Consider the following 17,257-nt stretch of genomic DNA (forward strand, 5'->3'; position numbering starts at 1 on the left):
ATGGCTTCTATAGCTCAGAATCAACCGAGGAGTTCAGGTCCTGAAGGGGATATGCCCTACAGGACACTGTTCCTAAATCAGGAGAATTAGGTGTGTCCGTAAATTGTGGATTTTATCAGGTTGGTAAGGAGTGGGTGGTTAACGGGAAGAGTAGGTTTCAATGCTGCAGAAAAAGGGCCATGACACCGAAAGGCAGCATTTTCTGTAACAGAGACACTGGATGAGTTAATGGACCTCACGAACTATTTGACGTCACTATTATCTCACTATTAGCTACTGGAAGCACTGGCTATAGAGCCTACATTTAAAAATAGAATGGAAAGCATTCAGCAACCAAGAAAATAACTTAGAAGTTGGCCCACCTAAACCTAAGTTCACTGAGGATGCAAAACCATTCCAAGGAGGTAAAGGCAACCAAAATACCAACCAAGGTTAAGTCTCACTCCTCGTCACTCATCCCCTCAGCACTGTCTGTTGTATGCCGTGTGATGTAGAAAGGAGAAACTGGGCTAACAGCAGCAAACAGGACCATAGTAGCAACCCTTGTCAGGAACGGGGATTAACCTGGGGGAATGAGCTCTAAAGAGCTGCACCTTCCTTCCGTGCACAGCTTCTTCTGTATGTTAGATGAGGAAGAAAGACGTCTAGATAGGTGAAACCACAAAGAAAACTTCAAAGTGTAAGCTGTGCAGCACGTATACAGAAAAGAACAATCCGAGAACCCGATTCAAGGTTTCAGCATGCTAGGTGTCACACCGGCGAAGTGTTTTCCTAAATTAGAAACAACTGAGGGAAGGGGGCAAACACAAGACATGACTAGCACGAATGTGTCTCTGGGAATTACACAAAGAGCTCCTACCTGAATCCATGGCTCGGCTAAATCTTTGTAAGCGGGAGGAATCTGCTGGGTTCCATAATGAGTAAGGTTAAAATTGCTTTCCTGATTCCTCCGCTGTGATCCGGCCACAGGCTGTTGCGGGGAGGAGGGCTGCTGTACACCTCGCAGGGAGGTAGGGGAATCCACAGGGCTTGATAACTCATGGCTAAAATGGAAAATAACAAAACTCAGCTGCGAAAGACTAACATGTAAGTCACCTTTTCTTTTAGACCAGGTTCTCTGTAGCTCAGGCTAGCCTTTAACTCATGAACCTCCGGCCTCATCTGCCAAGAGCTGGGATTATGGGTGTGTACTACCATGAGACCCTGGACAACATCATTTTAATTTTTTGTTAAACATGTACAAATCAGATATTGAAAATTCCTACCTGTAGAAGTCATGGGATCTCCACTTAGATCTACAAAGGGGACATATTAACGGTTCTCTATTTCTTCTACATTCTTCTGCCCCTGAAACACATAAAGGAAAAATGTCATAAAAATGTAAATGTTTGACGCTATCAAGTCCTAAGCATTCATCACAGTGAGTATAGGACGGATACAGAAGGAGCCTCAGACAATTTGATAGGGTACCAATCTCAAAGCTGGCCAGTCAGCAGAGTAAATCCTGATGCTGGTACCTACACAAATGCTACTCTACCACTCGTGAGGATACTGCTGTGTTAGCATTCTTCGAAGCATTCCCCCACTCCATTCTGTGGCTAGCCTTTCAGACTCACCCTCTGGAAAGCCCACCCAGGTCTTCCACCCTTTCTGTCCTGACAGCTTCTGGGCAGCTTTTAAGTCTGTGTTCTTTCCATTTTCACCTGCATCACCGAATATAAACTGCTTTATTTTCAATCCACACAGACCCCACAACCCAACCTGTGGAACAGGTTATGTGGAGCTTAACAGGACTTCCTTCTGCTCTAGACAATGTCCCCACAAGTCATTTTCCTGCAATCCTAAGTAAAGCAGCAGCGAGAGGACAGCCAGGTTGAGCACGGGGAGGACGGGCCACCTACAGATTGACATGCAGTGGTGGTGCAGCTTGTTCCTGCAGCCGTCTTCACACACAGTCAGGCTCTCCTCATCCAGCATGCCCAACAAGCAGATGGGACACATCTGCTCCTCTTCATCCTTGATGCTGTGAGGGAAGGAAGCAAAATACTAAGCACCCAAATCCGGAGGACTTCTCTGGAATGTGCACCCATTAGCCAGTTTCTTGTCAGACAACACCATGGAATAACGGCTGGGCAGTTCCAGTTCTCTCTCTCTGTGTCTCTGTCTCTCTCTGTGTCTCTGTCTCTGTCTCTTTCTTTTTGAGATAGGGTTTCTTGTGCAGCCCTGGCCGTCCCGGAATTCACTTTGTAGGTCAGGCTGGCTTCAAACTCAGAGGTCCGCCTGCCTCTAGCTCCTGAGTGCTGGGATTAAAGGTGTGCATCACCACCTGCCTGTTATTTCTCCCCTTAACACACAGGGATTAGGAGCGGAATCATGGAACTGGATTCACAGATTGTAGTTGCGTTGTCCTTACTGTGAACGGAGGAACTACAACGCCATGAAAGGACGCTGTATCCCTGAAATGGTCCCTCTGCCCCAGAACTGGGATTACAGTGTGCCCAGCCATGTACATAGTGGCATAATGTTCATCGATTTGATGGACTCTAACTACGCATGTATCTGCTTACCACTGCAGCTTAAGAAATCATCACAAACGTTTTTGAGTCTACTTTTGTGATATTTTAGAAGTCACAGAAATACAGAACAGTGAGTAACAAACTCAACGTGATCCAGTCATTGTGTGGCCTATTTTATAAATAAAGTTTTATAGACAGTGGTCTAATCTGTTCACTTTCATATTATCAATGAAAACCTGAGCCTACTAGGGCATAACTGACAGTTATAACACAGACCCAGTGGCCCATAAACACTTAAAGAGAGAGAGGCCAGCTGTAATAACAGACTCTATTAGTGCCATCACAATTCTCCCTAACAGTTATATGCATGTGATTTCATATATAAAATTGATACCTATAAGGCAGCAATATAACTCACGTAAGGTTTCCTTTATCAACATTTTCCAGAGTATTCAACAGTCTTCAGAGGTGTAATTTTAAATGGTTACTGGACATATTCATAACATGGACATATTTGTGTGTGGGGGTGCAGTGTACACAGGGCCCTTCTGTGTACCCCAAGTTGGCCTGGAACTCACTACTCAGCCCAAATGGCCTGAGACTCATGGTAGCCTTCCTCCTTCAGCCTCCGGAATACATGGACCACATGCCCGAGTCACCACGTCTGGTTACACTGAGGATATTTCAATCATTCATTTGTTGCTGGCTATTTAAAACTTTTCCTAGCTCAAGGCCCTGGGTTCGGTCCTCAGCTCCGGAAAAAAAAAAAAAGAGCTGGAGAGATGGCTCAGCGGTTAAGAGCCCCAACTGCTCTTCCAGAGGTCCTGAGTTCAATTCCCAGCAACCACATGGTGGCTCACAACCATCTGTAAAGAGATCCGATGCCCTCTGCTGGTGTATCTGAAGACAGCTACAGTATACTTATAGATAATAAATGAATAAATAAAATCTTAAAAAAACAAAAAAACCTTTTCCTATATTTTCACTACACTATGCCACACATAACATCAGGCCACACATACATAAACCACTGAAGATGGCTCACTTCTTCAATGCACCAGGCTCTGGCTAGCGCCTGTTCTGGAGCAGGATATGAAAATGTTTCATAAAACCACCCTCCTGCCCAGAAAGGCTGGACTACTTTACATACAGTGCAGTGCCTTTCAAGAACAGAACTGCTGCATTACCAAAGCTCCCTTCAAAGGAAAATGTGCCATTTTTCCATATATATTTATATTCATATATATGGAGAAATACAAAATTTTATATAAATATTTGCTTTTAAATAAAACACTCATAGACATCTTATCTTTGTGATGTAGAAAGCTTAAGGTGACGGACTTCACTGTGGGGTCTCCACCCATACATGCCATTATATTTGCTCTCATCTACCCTTTCCTACCTTTCTCTTCTCTACCCGGTGTGGATTTCATTAAGCATTTTTCAAAATGTTATTGGGTTGACTGACATGTTTACACACCTTTAATCCCAGCACTCAGGAGGTAGAGGCAGGTGGATCTCTGAGTTTGAGGCCAGCCTGAGATCCAGGACAGCCAGGGCTACACTGAGAAACGCTGTCTCAAAAAACAAAACAAAACAAAACAAAACAAAACAAAACAAAAACAACAAAAAAGTTCTTTTATGAATAGTTTGTGAATTTTTTCTGTACGAAGGTGTAGGATCGCCTTTGCACTTTCAGGTTTGGAGGGGTTTTGTGCAGCTTCAGTTTGCGTTCATCTTGTTTGCTTTGGATTTTTATTGCATGCACGTGAGTGTTTTGCCTGTATGTACATGTATGTACCACGTGCAAGCCTGGTGCCAGAAGAGGGTGTCAGGTCCCCTGGAACTGGAGTTATTATGGACGATTGTGAGCTACCATGTGGTGCTAGGAACTGAACTCAGGACCTCTGGAAGAACAGTCAGTGCTTTTAACTGCTGGGCTACCTCTCGAACCTTCTCTATTTTCTACTTTTTAGAAATATCATTTGAAAGTTTTATAAAATTAGACCTCAGATTAATCTCTCTTTACATTTTCTTTTTAAAGATTTATTTATTTAGTATATGTAAGTACACTGTCGCTGTCTTCAGACACACCAGAAGAGGGCATCAGATCTCATTACAGATGGTTGTGAACCACCATGTGGTTGCTGGGGATTGAACTCAGGACCTCTGGAAGAGCGGTCAGTGCTCTTAACCACTGAGCCATCTCTCCAGCCCAGGTTTTCTTTTTATTATTTAGTTTGTCAATAAAAATATGTGATTACATGGAACGAACGTGTACACAATATGACAAACTTTGAGCCCACACCACTGACAGAACGATGCCCCTGGAAACCTCAGACTCTGGCCCACATTAAGAACGTGTCTTTGCTCACCTTAGAAACTTGGTTTAAGCTTTAGCTGTCTAGCTTTAAACATTTTCTTTTCTTTCTTCAACAAAAGGAGAAAGTGAGTTTGGTTTTTGAAGCTTGATAAAGAGAGACCAACCTCCCGACTCCCCCATTTATTTAGAAACAGCATGAAACCTGGATAGGAGTTAAGATGTCCACATTCTGGTTATGCTATGACTCAAACCAGTTACACAGCCGCTTCTGACTTCTCCACATCTAAGGAAGCCAGATCTTTTGTTTCACAAATATTTGTGTTTTCCATAGATGGAAAAAAAAAACCCTCTCATTTGCTCAATGGGCCCTCAGCTCCACTTCCCTCTGCTTTGTTGATTCTGAGGCAGTTGTGTACTTAGGAGTCTGGGATGGGATGCAGATGAGATCTCACACAGCCAGTGCTTCTCAACCAGGGGGCCAAGGGCACAGATGCCTTTCCTCCCTTGTGCGGCAACAAAAACATCTTATTTTTACACCAAAATGTAGTGCCACAGAACAGAAAGGAAAGTTCGTTATGGAGTGGATAACGGTCTCCTTAGGATAGCGGAGACTTGAAAGCACCCATGTTTATTCCTTTAGGCTGCATTCTGCATCCCTTGGAGCTTGTCTCTGCCATCTTCCCAGCAACTGCGCTGTGCAGAGTTTATAAGCACTGTAGCTGTGAGTGGTGGGATGGAACCTCCTGGCCTACAGCTGGCCTGCCTACTTAGTGAGAAATGCTCATATTCTCCCAGGCAAAGATTCTCTGAAGACATCTATGGAAGAAGTACTCACGTTATACGATATAAAAACCCTATACTTGAAAGTGATTTTGGAAAACCACTGTGCCTTGTATAAAGTTTGTTTATAGAAGAATTACAGATGTTCTCTTCTACTTCATAGTGCCTCGGCTTCACTATCTGTGGGACACTGGCAAATCTACCTGACCCAGGGACAGAAGGAAGGACAGAGGGAAGGAGCACTGTCAGGGGCTTGGCTACAGTAATGTCTGACAGAACAGCCTCTCGTTAACTAACACCTGGCATTATGTCATTTCTACTGCTGTAGGGTGGAGAGCAAAATGTCTTCACGTGACCTTTTAGACGCTTGATCTTTGGTTTGAACATGAAAAGCCAAGACTCAATAATTACACCATTGTATAGCAAATCAGCAATTCAGTAAGGAAATAAAAAATAAAAAACCTCCTAAAAGTATGACGTGACAACAGACCAGTGCTCAGCTCTGACAAGTACAAACCTGTTTTCTGAACTAGATGTGGATGTGCTAGACGATGACAATGTGTGACAGTTTGACATGCGTGAGACAAACTTCTGGATGGTGTTCCGAGATGGAGCTTTGATTCTTGAGCTACGCCTACTGTGGTATTTCTGGAACAAACTCTCAACCTAACATTGGAAAGAGACAGCGTCAATGAAATGGATGCCAGGGTTATGCATATGAGAGGTGAATTATTCATCTTTATTTGTATAAAATTTGCATAAGGCAGATATAAGAGCTTCAAACGTAAGAATGCCGTTTACTAAGGACAGTGTTTACTGCTTTTTACAGTTTAGAAAAAAGAAAATCCAACCGTTTGCCACTCAATAAATCACCAAAGAACCTTTAAAGGCATCAGATAATTCCTACATACTTCACATGCCCAACATGGTCACTGACTATTTAAATTCGTGCTCTTGGTAAAATTCAAGATGAACCATATGAGTCCACCGTCAATTTTACCCTAGTATTGTATATTAAAAAATTACCTCAAAATTTTTTAAAGTTTTTCTCCATAGCATGGGGTCGGAGGGTTCTAGCTGGAACACCCGGAGCATGACAAACAAGAGGTGAATGCAGAATGTCCCACGCCCACAGCTGCAGTTCTGCAGAACAGAAAGAAAAGCGTCGTCGTGAGCAAATCCGTGAGGTTCAACAGTTCTATCTGTCCTGCTCTGCTCTAGGTCCATTTTATTAAAGTTTCTGCTAATATCTTCATCATCCTCATGTAAAGACACAGATATTCAATCTATTTGCACTATTTTGATAGATTAAATTTATTTTACTCAAGGTACTAAGCTATAGTAGAAACATCATACATAGCCTATATGCATTTTAAACTCACTTTAATTACTAGACAGAATTAACTCATCTCTTATAAAATTCAGAGCCATGCACATGCATGCCTGTAATTCTAGTGGGTGAAGCAGAGCTGACGCAGGAGGTCACTGTGAGTTTAGGGAAGGCCAAGGCACCGAAGTGAACCTGAAGCAAGCTAGATGCACAGTAAGACCCTGCTGCAAAATGAAAACAAAAACAAAACAAAACAAAACCCACAAAAGAAGCCTCCAGGATGAAATGACATTTATAAAATGAAGCGGTGAATTCATTTCTAACCACACACAAGAAGAAGCAAAACCATTTCCTAGTACACAGGGTAACAACAGTACATACACCAACTAAATATAAAATAGTGTCGGATGTTACCTGTGGCCCAATAAACACGCGGTATTTATTGTCTGGACTGTCTCCTCCAATCAGGAAAGAGTTGGGTCCTATCTGCTGCAGGAGGTACAGCCTGGCCCTCATCACTTTGTTCACACGGCGGCTCGTCTCCTCTGGGCTGTACGGTGAGAAGCCATCTGGCGACGGGGCTCTTCGAGGTGGTGTGATTCTGCCACTCTGGAACTTTACAACATGGTTTTTTATTAGGTAAATTCCTCACTCCTTGATAAGAAATTAACATTAAGAGGTTGGGGATTTAGCTCAGTGGTAGAGCGCTTGCCTAGGAAGCGCAAGGCCCTGGGTTCGGTCCCCAGCTCCGAAAAAAAGAACCAAAAAAAAAAAAAAAAAAAAAAGAAATTAACATTAAAAAACAGGTCATACCAGAAAGTCATGAGGCAGATTATATTCCTAGAAAGAAAACCTTCACATAGGAGGTAAATGCTGTTATCTGTCACACTCATTTTAGAAGAACTTTTAGAACCTCAGTCATCCCTAGAAGAGATGATAAATCTTTGCCTGAGGGACAACCATTTGGTCATTTTACAAACCACTCCATAGACTTGGGTCTTCTACAGTACTGTGCAAGCTAAAAGTGAAAGCTTAAGAAGTGACCGTGTGGGGGTTGGGGATTTAGCTCAGTGGTAGAGCGCTTGCCTAGGAAGCGCAAGGCCCTGGGTTCGGTCCCCAGCTCCGGAAAAAAAAAAAAAAAAAAAAGAAGTGACCGTGTGAAGGTAGAATGCATCTCTTGTGGTAAATGTAAACATGCAATTTCTGGGCTTCTGGCTGCCAGTGATGGGATTCACAGCGGTTGCCATGCTCTCTCCCCACTGCCTTTGTAGACGCTTCCTCCTTTAGAAGCTGACCAAAACCTTCTGAAACAACATCACTCTCACTGAGCTCCGTCCCTCCGGAACTTGGTCTTGCCATCGACACCCAGTAGGGATCATGGTTGGTGGGGACGCCTGGACTGAACAGTTGCAACGGAATGACCAGTGCCAAACCGTAAAGCTTCCCAGAATTCTCTGGTGGTGTGTAACGTGTGCAGCTGCTGCGGCAAATGAATGGTGTGACAGTTTCTGAAAATGTTAAATGTCTACCCAGGAGTCCACCCTAGGTATGAACTCACGAGAGATGAGAACATACCTGCACACAGACTGGGTGGAAATGCTCACACTGCTATCCCTCACAGTAGCCCGAGGAAGAGTGGATAAACAGAATGTGGTATATAGTCACACAACAGAGCATCCAACAATGAAAATGGAACACTGGTGCGTGTGTGCATGCTGTGATAAAGTGCCTATGACAAAGTGCCTCCTTGGAATGCTGTTCACAAAAGGCAGATACACAGACAAAAGAGGCCAGTGTTGCCCGGGGCTAATGACGGATCGCTGCTAATAGAGAAACTACAGCACCATTTACTTGAGCAAAGAACAATGCCGTGGATTGGGCAGCACTCAGAACTTGGGAGTTTCAGACTTAGTAACGCCCAGCCAGCCTGTGGAGGCTGAACGCAAAGCAAGGTGAAGCAATTGCTGGACTGGCTACAATGAGCCCCTGCCACATGTGGGTGTGTAGGATAGGTACACCCTAGCTATGTAACAAATTGTCTGTCTGTCTGTCTGTGGTTCATTAAAGCTCAGTCTGATTTCCAAGCATAGAAAATACTTCAGGCTAATGGTGCCTGGTTCATCCTTATTGTGCTTTAAAGGTAGGGTGTCTGGGAAGGGGGACTAGGGAGATACGAGTGTGTGTGTGTGTGTGTGTGTGTGTGTGTACATACACTCAAGAGTCTTCCTTCCCTTTGGTGCCTCATGAAATCAAGTTGCAAATGGATGCCTAAGAGTTTGCACACAGCAGCTTCTGCTCTGGTCCAGCAGCCAATCAACAGCCCCTGCTGCTGCTGGGGCTTTGCCAAGGAAGCACTGCATGAGCCCGGAAGACACCTTGGAATGAGCAGAGGCTATCAGGAACAGGACAAGCTCCTGCCCCCAATTTTCAAATGTATGAGCGGGTCACAGTTACAGTGCAGTCATCGGTGTTCGTGATAATGGTCTACTTTGGGTGGATTTACGTGCTTTAACAACAGCCAGGGAAACTTAAGGTTTTCATTGTGCTCACTGCCGTCCACTCACTCCTCAAACGTAGGAAGTGCTTGAAGGAGTCTCTACTGTCCTGTGCCATCTTATCTCTTTGATGTCTGATTTAATATAAAGAGCTCTTTGGTCTGCTGTGATATATGCTGACTAAAGTACACATACAGAAAGAATCTGACCACCAAAGGAAGGGGTATTTTGAGAGCCCTTTCAGAAAACTATGCCCATTCCCCATGACACTGTATGTGCCTATCACATACACCCCAACTTTAAGCCAAAGCTCGAACAGCAGCCTCTTTTCTTTACATCTATTTTATGTGTGCGAGAAATTTACCTACAAGCATGGAGGCGCACTGTGTATGTGTAATGCACGCACAATCAGAAGAGAGCATCTGATTCCCCACCAGTGGAGTCCCAGGCAGCTGTGAGGCACCCTGGGGGAGCCAGGAAGAGCAGCGAGGGCCCTGACCTACTGAGCCATCTGTCCAGCGCCAATGGAGGTAGCTGTGATGTGAATAAGAAAAAACTGGGGGTTGGGGATTTAGCTCAGTGGTAGAGCGCTTGCCTAGGAAGCGCAAGGCCCTGGGTTCGGTCCCCAGCTCCAAAAAAAAGAACCAAAAAAAAAAAAAAGAAAAAGAAAAAACTGTATGTGCTTTTTCTTACTGGCATGTTAGGGTACACTGTACGTCTTGAATGGATCCTGTCAGTGATTTCCCTTCCATACACACTAATTATCTCGAAAATGTTAGTTTGCTAAGTAACAAAGATACACTTAATGTTGAAAAAACATTTTATATCAACAGTCTCGGAAAGGTCTGAATACTGAGGACTAGTCAAGCACAGTGGGAATTGTTTTCTAAAATTAAACACCAACTGACTGGTTCAAGAGACAGTTTCATCTAGTTTGCTTTAGGGAAAATGTCTGCTAAATACATGCATGTCTAAGCAGCCATACTTTGTTGGCCAGTTTTTCAATCAATGCTTTTTTTTTTTTTTCCACAAAAACAGGGTGATTAGCTCATCTTGCAACCCCAACACCTGCATAAATTCTCCTCCTTGGATGGTGGTCACATTTCAGGGTCTGGCAAGCTTCCCATTTTAATCAAGCATCGCAGGGTTAATAATACACACTGAGATTCAAAAACATGATTTCTATTTCGCTCACCAAGGCCTTCTTAAATCAGAGTAGCCCCTTTCATTCACAGACAATAGATATAGCAACGAGGAGCCCGAACTGTGAGAGAGCAATGCAGGTGTACAGGAGATATGACAGTGCCGGAACAAGGCCACTATACGCTAACAGAGGGGACCCCAACTCTGAAGCTGTAGTCTAGTGTTACTCGGGGCAAGAGAACCAGCAACTTTGTCAGTTACCCATGCGCTGAACAAGGCAGACAAACCCCCAGTGTCTGTATAAAAGTATTTTTGACCTGACAGCGTCCACAGAGCACCTCTCTTGCAAGTCTAGTTTTGACCTGACAGAGCGTCTTGTGGATCCTAGGACCCACACTCCCACGGATCATTTCGATCTCACTTGAAAGCTGCTCTCTGTGGCAGCCGGGCTACCCCTCCTGTGGTGAGCGAGTCAGGATGACAGACAGGAACAGACTGGGTTCGAATCTTAACTTACAGGCACTGGGGACACTCGTTTCCGTCTCACTCCTGGGGATTCCGGCTTCCCTGAGCGCCCTGATGGGGAGCTTCCAGGAGACGGGCTTCGTCGGCCCTTGGGAGCTGGTGCAGCAGAGCCTGCCTGGCCCTCTCCTTGGAGCTCAGCTGCCAAGTTACTCATTTCAGATCCATCTCCTTTAATAGGGATTGGTTTCACCACCTGAATCGAAAAAGTTCGATATTTTGCTTACTTAAAAATATAAAAACAGCACATCTGAACATCACAGGGTAGGAAATGAACTTGCATTTTTATACAATATTAACACAAATATACCAGGTAACAGGCCACACTTTATTTGGTATTACTTTATGTCACTGGTATTTACTTACACAGATGCAGTTTATTTGTTGTTTATACTAATTAAGGTTACCGTACAAAATTACAGAAAAACCACTAATTGTTATTTACTGTATTCTCTAGCTCATTTGATATTCAGAATCAACTTAAATTAGGAATCAAATACAGAAAAATTGGCACTTCAAGAATTATTCAATGAAATTGAAGAACTATTCCATTGTATTTGAAAATAATGTAGGCCATTAAAACAGGTATTAAAGTGGGTACTAAGTAGTCAAATACAGTTTGATCATATTACACTATCATAAAACATGTTACTTTTACAATATTTTTAGCTCAAGAAGGTAGGGAAGGGCTGGCAGTGCAGCCTGGTGGTACACAGGTTTCCCAGCACATATGGGGCCTTAGGTTCAAATCTCAGGGCCAAGGGGAAGAAGACAGATTAAGGGGCTAGAAAAAGCCAGGGAGGTTTCAAGCTTAAAGACCAATTTCTTAAATTGGAAACATGCAATTTACACAACCTGCTGCTGTTACTGCCATGTTTAAATATAGGCCTCTTGGACCAAATCTGGGCACCGCACCCTGAAGACAGTGACGCCTGCCCCTTTGCATTCTTGCACCTCCTCCTATGTAAGGCACCGTCCCAGCTGAAGAAAGCTCACCCATCCTTTAAGTTTAGCTACAACCCTACCATTCGTTAGCCCTCTGATAACGCAACCTACATTCTTTAAAGTTTTTGTAGTTTAAAAAAGATTTATCTTTATTATTTTTAGTTTTGGAGATACGTGCACATGGGCACAGGGACCCGAGGATGACCAAGCGGTGACCTCTCTGGAGCTACAGTTACAGGTGTGAGTCACCAGATGTGGGCCCCAGGAACCACTCAGTCCCTTTGCAAGGACAGTATATACTCTTACCGCTGAGCCATGACTCCACCCCTAAGGTCTTTTTTGAAACTGCATTTACTTCTTTACTTGTGTGTGCAGTCAGAGTATAACTTGTATGAATTGGTTCTCTCCTTCCACCGTGAGGACCAAACACTGGCCGTCTCACCTGGCGAGAGTCCTTTAGCCACTGGGCCGTCTTACTGGCCCAGTTACATTCTTTATCTGTTCTAATTCTTTATGGCTCGTCTGCCCGCCCACACCTCTGGTACCTGCCTGTCAAGTGCTTTGCGTTACTTTGTGTGTTACTTTTACTCATTGTGTATAAGCCTTGGGTTCCTGTTTGGAGGTTTGGTTTTTTTTTTTTTTTTTGAATTTTTTTTATTTAATGCTTTTAAAGGCAACTGAATAAAAACATAAAAACAAAACAAACATAATTAGACTTTCCAAGTACACAGTAAACGTCCTAAGGGTAATTTGAAATCTGTAAGCCACAGAATGCAGGATGAGCAACAATGCTCAAGGACTATATGTTATGTTACTTATTCTACACATCTCTTCTCTCTTTCCTCCTGCCCCACATACACAGGCAGGTATGTAACTATTTACCAGAAAGTAGACAGTAAGAAAAAATTAGTTTTAAACAATATAACATTAATGTGGTTGGCTTTGACATATACAGCACTGCAGAGTAAGTAACTCCAGCTCCAGGGGCTTGGAGAGGAGCATGCTCTAAACTCTCATCAGCACGCTCTAAGCTCTGATCAGCATGCTCTAAGCTCTGATCAGCATGCTCTAAGCTCTGATCAGCATGCTCTAAGCTCTGATCAGCATGCTCTAAGCTCTGATCAGCACGCTCTAAGCTCTGATCAGCACGCTCTAAGCTCTGATCAGCATGCTCTAAGCTCTGATCAGCACGCTCTAAGCTCTGATGCAGCATGTTCTAAACTCTGATCAGCATGCTCTAAGCTCTGAAGGCTTTCACTGCTCAGTCCTCTACAATGACCAAGCAGAAATAAGCCCCTCTTCACTCTCACTCTAAAAGTGTTTCAGCAAAATTTTCTTTTTCTTTTTTAAATATTTATTTATTTATTTATGTATTTATTTATGTATTTATTTATATGAGCACACTGTTGCTGTCTTCAGACACACCAGAAGAGGGCATCAGATCCCATTATAGATGGTTGTGAGCCACCATGTGGTTGCTGAGATTTGAACTCAGGACCTCTGGAAGAGCAGTCGGTGCTCTTAACCACTGAGCCATCTCTCCAGTCCTCAGCAAAGTTTTCTAAGCTCAGTCCTTGATTTCTCCATCCTCTCCAAAGAATGAAATGGTGAAGGACCCCATATGTGGGCACCAGGTACATACGTGATACACATGGGACATGATATGCAGGCAAACACTAAGACATAGAATGGAATTTCAAAGCTGACATTTTTATTTTGTATTTAGTAGATTTAAACCTAAAGATGCCCGTGGACGAGGAAGAAGGCCAGAAGACTGTGTGCAGGGTTTAGTCAGGTGCTGGCTGCAGTGTAATGAATCTTATCATTGCTGTCTCTATTTCAAAAGGAAAGTATTAATCCGGTGTCTTAGAGACTGGTGGCAACGCCTCTTCCTTTGTCTGGGTGCAGAAGCACATTTCACAACAGTGTCTTCAACTGTTTAGGCGGAAATCACAGCTCAGGATGCAGGATCCTTCCCCTTCTTAACCTAGCTATTCTTGTGACTCCATAAATGCTATTTTTAGCCCCAAGTCTATTTAATCTTATTTTTTCCTGCTTTCCTGAAAGATTTCTGGAAATTCGATTCCTATCAGACATAAAGCATCTCAAATAAATGAGAATTTTCATTCAGAACAGAGTACAGACCCTGACATTAGAGGGCAGTGTTGCTTTAAGAACCCCACCAAACACATTCCTATAGTGGTTTAAGTGGCTTAATGAGCAGGGCTTTAATTATGACTTATTTCAAGGAAACAGGAAGCCAAGCTTCTCACTTCCTGTGTGCTTCCTCCCCCCGGAGCCGGTGCCCACCGCACTCACCACAGGGCCTCTCCTGTTCCTCCTTTCTAACCACTCGTGCTTCCAGGCAGGCATACAGGTCGCCTTGAGCTTCTCCCTGATCATTCGCTCCTCTGGGCGGTCATCCATCTTGTGCAATCCTTTGAGGGTTTCTTTATTCTCCATCTCTCGACTAAAATTACGGGAGAAATAAGAAAGGACAAAGAGAAACGTCAGATACAAGAAATAATCCCTAAGCACAAGTAAACACCTGGTTGTTTTACGCTGTTACAGGTGCCTGGGAAGATCACTACAAACCCCACAGGAAGATGGAGGTAAGGTGTAAAAACAACGTGCATTATGAACTCTGTGTTTAGGTGGGTACTGCTCAGCGTCATCTGCTACCGCCAATTTCAACATTACCTCTCAAGGGAGGAGGTTCTACTTAGACGCTGTAGGCTTACTGAAATACAATGCAGGTCCTTTCCTAGTAGTTACCAGAACGAATCCAAAACATTAGCAAAGGCTGCTCACCACGCCACTATTATACAAGAAACACATATTTGGGAAGTACTTACTACCCTTATTCCAGAATTTCTAATTATTCATGCCAATACCTTAAAATCATTTTTCGCTGCTTGAATGATCAAGTCTGCATGTTCCCGGAATAGGAAGACTATGATGAAGCCCTTGGTATGTATACTTCATAACCAGACAGGAAACAACCTGCTACAAACATTTTGACCTTCACTTCATGATAATGAGTTGCCAGAATTAAGATAATCTTTAAGCGAGGGACTTGGGGGAGCTATTAGACATAGTCTAATTGGTGAAAGCACTATCATAAAGTCTTCTCTGGAAGACCACTGGTTTGGAAATGCACCCATCTTTACTGGTGTGTGTGCGTGCGTGCACATATGCATGTATGGACTTCAAAGCCCAGCTCCTAGGGAAGGCTAAGTACCTGCATTCTGGGAGAAGTACCAACTTTTAGAATTCTAGGCTAAGTTCAGTAACTATTTTTGGAAAGCTAGAGCATACTGATTTTTTTGTACCCTGACAGGAAGGGGAAGCACTCAGAGAAACACCAGAAAGGATGACCTTGAACTCACTAAATGGTAACTTCGAACTTGTTGAGGAACTTTCCAGTTAATCATTACTCAGAAGCTGCACCTTTATTGAAACAAACAAAAACAAAACAAAACAAAAACCCCACGGTACACAGGACCAGAGGGCATGCTCATCCGACTCCAGTGAAACACCAATACTGTGGTGCTAGGGAGAACGCAGCAAGCACACCATCTGAAATGGCTCTGGGAGGAAACAAATGGAGGACCCAAGGAAACCCTCAGCTCAGAAGAGTCACAAGGTTCCAGGCTGCAGTAACAATGGCTGGGGAGTGAGAGGGGCGCTCGGGTCTGGCCGGGTCTCTGGAGCTGGCTTATTCTCACAGCCAGCTCCTGCCTTTTCTCCTAGGTTCCAGGACGCATGGCTCCGGGATGTCCTGGACAGGCTATCTCTGACTTCTCACTGAATTCACGGCTACACACTCGAGTTTTCCCCAACCATTCAGAGGCTGTGTCAGTTCCCACTCTCACAGCTAATTCTCCTTCAACGTGATCACTGCGGCATCCAAACAGGTCTCCTCTCTCTAACTGCAAACTCTGCTGGAGACAGAGAACTGTTTCCTCCCAGGGGCTTGATAAATGTTCCTTGCTAGAGTTTTAAGGGAGCCTCCTTCAGGCTGGGGCAGCTCAGAGGAAATAGGTGCCCACTCTCCCTCCTGTCTGCACACGGATGGAGGCGGCACAAGCTTTGTTTACCCCCTGTACACCAAGGCCAGGCAGTACAGTGGTGCTGCCACAGAGGAAATGAGTGGTCTTTACCACCATCTTCAGCAGTCCCAGGGCTTTCCTACGACTCTAACCCGAATGGCTTCATGTTACTTAACAATTTAATCACTCTGCACTCTATTTTATCCAAAAGCAAGTATATTTGTAGGAAATAGTATCCGTGGTGCAGTACCCCCCACCCCCAACTTGCCACGCTTAACCCCTCTAGATCCTGGTGATTATGTCTGGAACTTTGATGTTATTTATTGAGAGAACTTTTCATTATTCCTAAATTAATCTACAAATATAAACAAAATGGTTTAGTCTCCTTATAAATATTTTGTATAATTAATTCTAAAATGTGCATTTTTACTCTGTATCATCTAAAATCTGAATGGCTCTGAGCGATGAAATGTAACTTTTTAGGTGACTCTTTTTTCCTTCATAGATGATAAAATGGTATAATTTGCAAATGCTGAGGTCTCAGAAAAAAAAACAAAACAAAACATGCAATACATCCCATTTTTCATGTCATAAAACCCAAACCAAACAAACAAAACCTCATTGTTCCGTTGTCTCTGAAGCGGGAAGCAGGAAACAAGTCTTCTTCACAGGCTTACCCCGTTTACTCACAGCCCTAGCAAGTCTTCCGTCCGTGGACAGACGGGGTTCCTGGGTGCCGGGTATGGGTGTGTACACGTACACAGCAGTGATCTGCTGGCCGCGGAATACGACAGCTACAGCAGGATTATAATCAGAAGGCCTGAAGCCACCAGGAACTTCTAGTGGGGTTAAGCGTGGCAGGTGTGTAGGTGTGTGTGTGTGTGTGTGTGTGTGTGTGTGTGTGTGTGTGTGTGTAGGTGTGTGTGTGTGGTATACTGCACCACAGATATTATTACCTACAAAGATACTTGCTTTTGGATAAAACAGTTTATACATATCTGATCTTTTATGTTAACTGATCACGGTAAAGCCAACATATTTCTGGGGAAAACTACTTCAAGACTTAGTACAAGAATAAGGCTGACAGACTAGCGGGGTCTCTTCGTTGACCCGGGGTACATGAGGCTCAGAGGATATTTTATGCTTGACCT

The 17,257-nt window shown here is 43.7% G+C and overlaps 1 protein-coding gene across 2 annotated transcripts in view; it reads right to left on the reverse strand.

The window, feature by feature from the left end:
* The window catches only part of Map3k1 (mitogen-activated protein kinase kinase kinase 1), a 68,667-nt gene that overhangs the window by 17,720 nt on the left and 33,690 nt on the right, over nt 1-17,257 (reverse strand). For both annotated transcript variants that reach the window (XM_039101582.2, NM_053887.2), the window contains 8 exons: nt 14,374-14,524; nt 11,105-11,305; nt 7,364-7,564; nt 6,646-6,762; nt 6,137-6,285; nt 1,902-2,023; nt 1,266-1,347; nt 860-1,043 (listed from right to left, as the gene is read on the reverse strand). In XM_039101582.2, the coding sequence (XP_038957510.1) occupies nt 860-1,043; nt 1,266-1,347; nt 1,902-2,023; nt 6,137-6,285; nt 6,646-6,762; nt 7,364-7,564; nt 11,105-11,305; nt 14,374-14,524 (1,207 nt within the window). The remainder of the gene's footprint in view (nt 1-859; nt 1,044-1,265; nt 1,348-1,901; nt 2,024-6,136; nt 6,286-6,645; nt 6,763-7,363; nt 7,565-11,104; nt 11,306-14,373; nt 14,525-17,257) is intronic.

Source organism: Rattus norvegicus, chromosome 2 (genome assembly GCF_036323735.1).
Source record: "Rattus norvegicus strain BN/NHsdMcwi chromosome 2, GRCr8, whole genome shotgun sequence".
In the NCBI taxonomy this organism is placed as follows: Eukaryota; Metazoa; Chordata; class Mammalia; order Rodentia; family Muridae; genus Rattus; species Rattus norvegicus.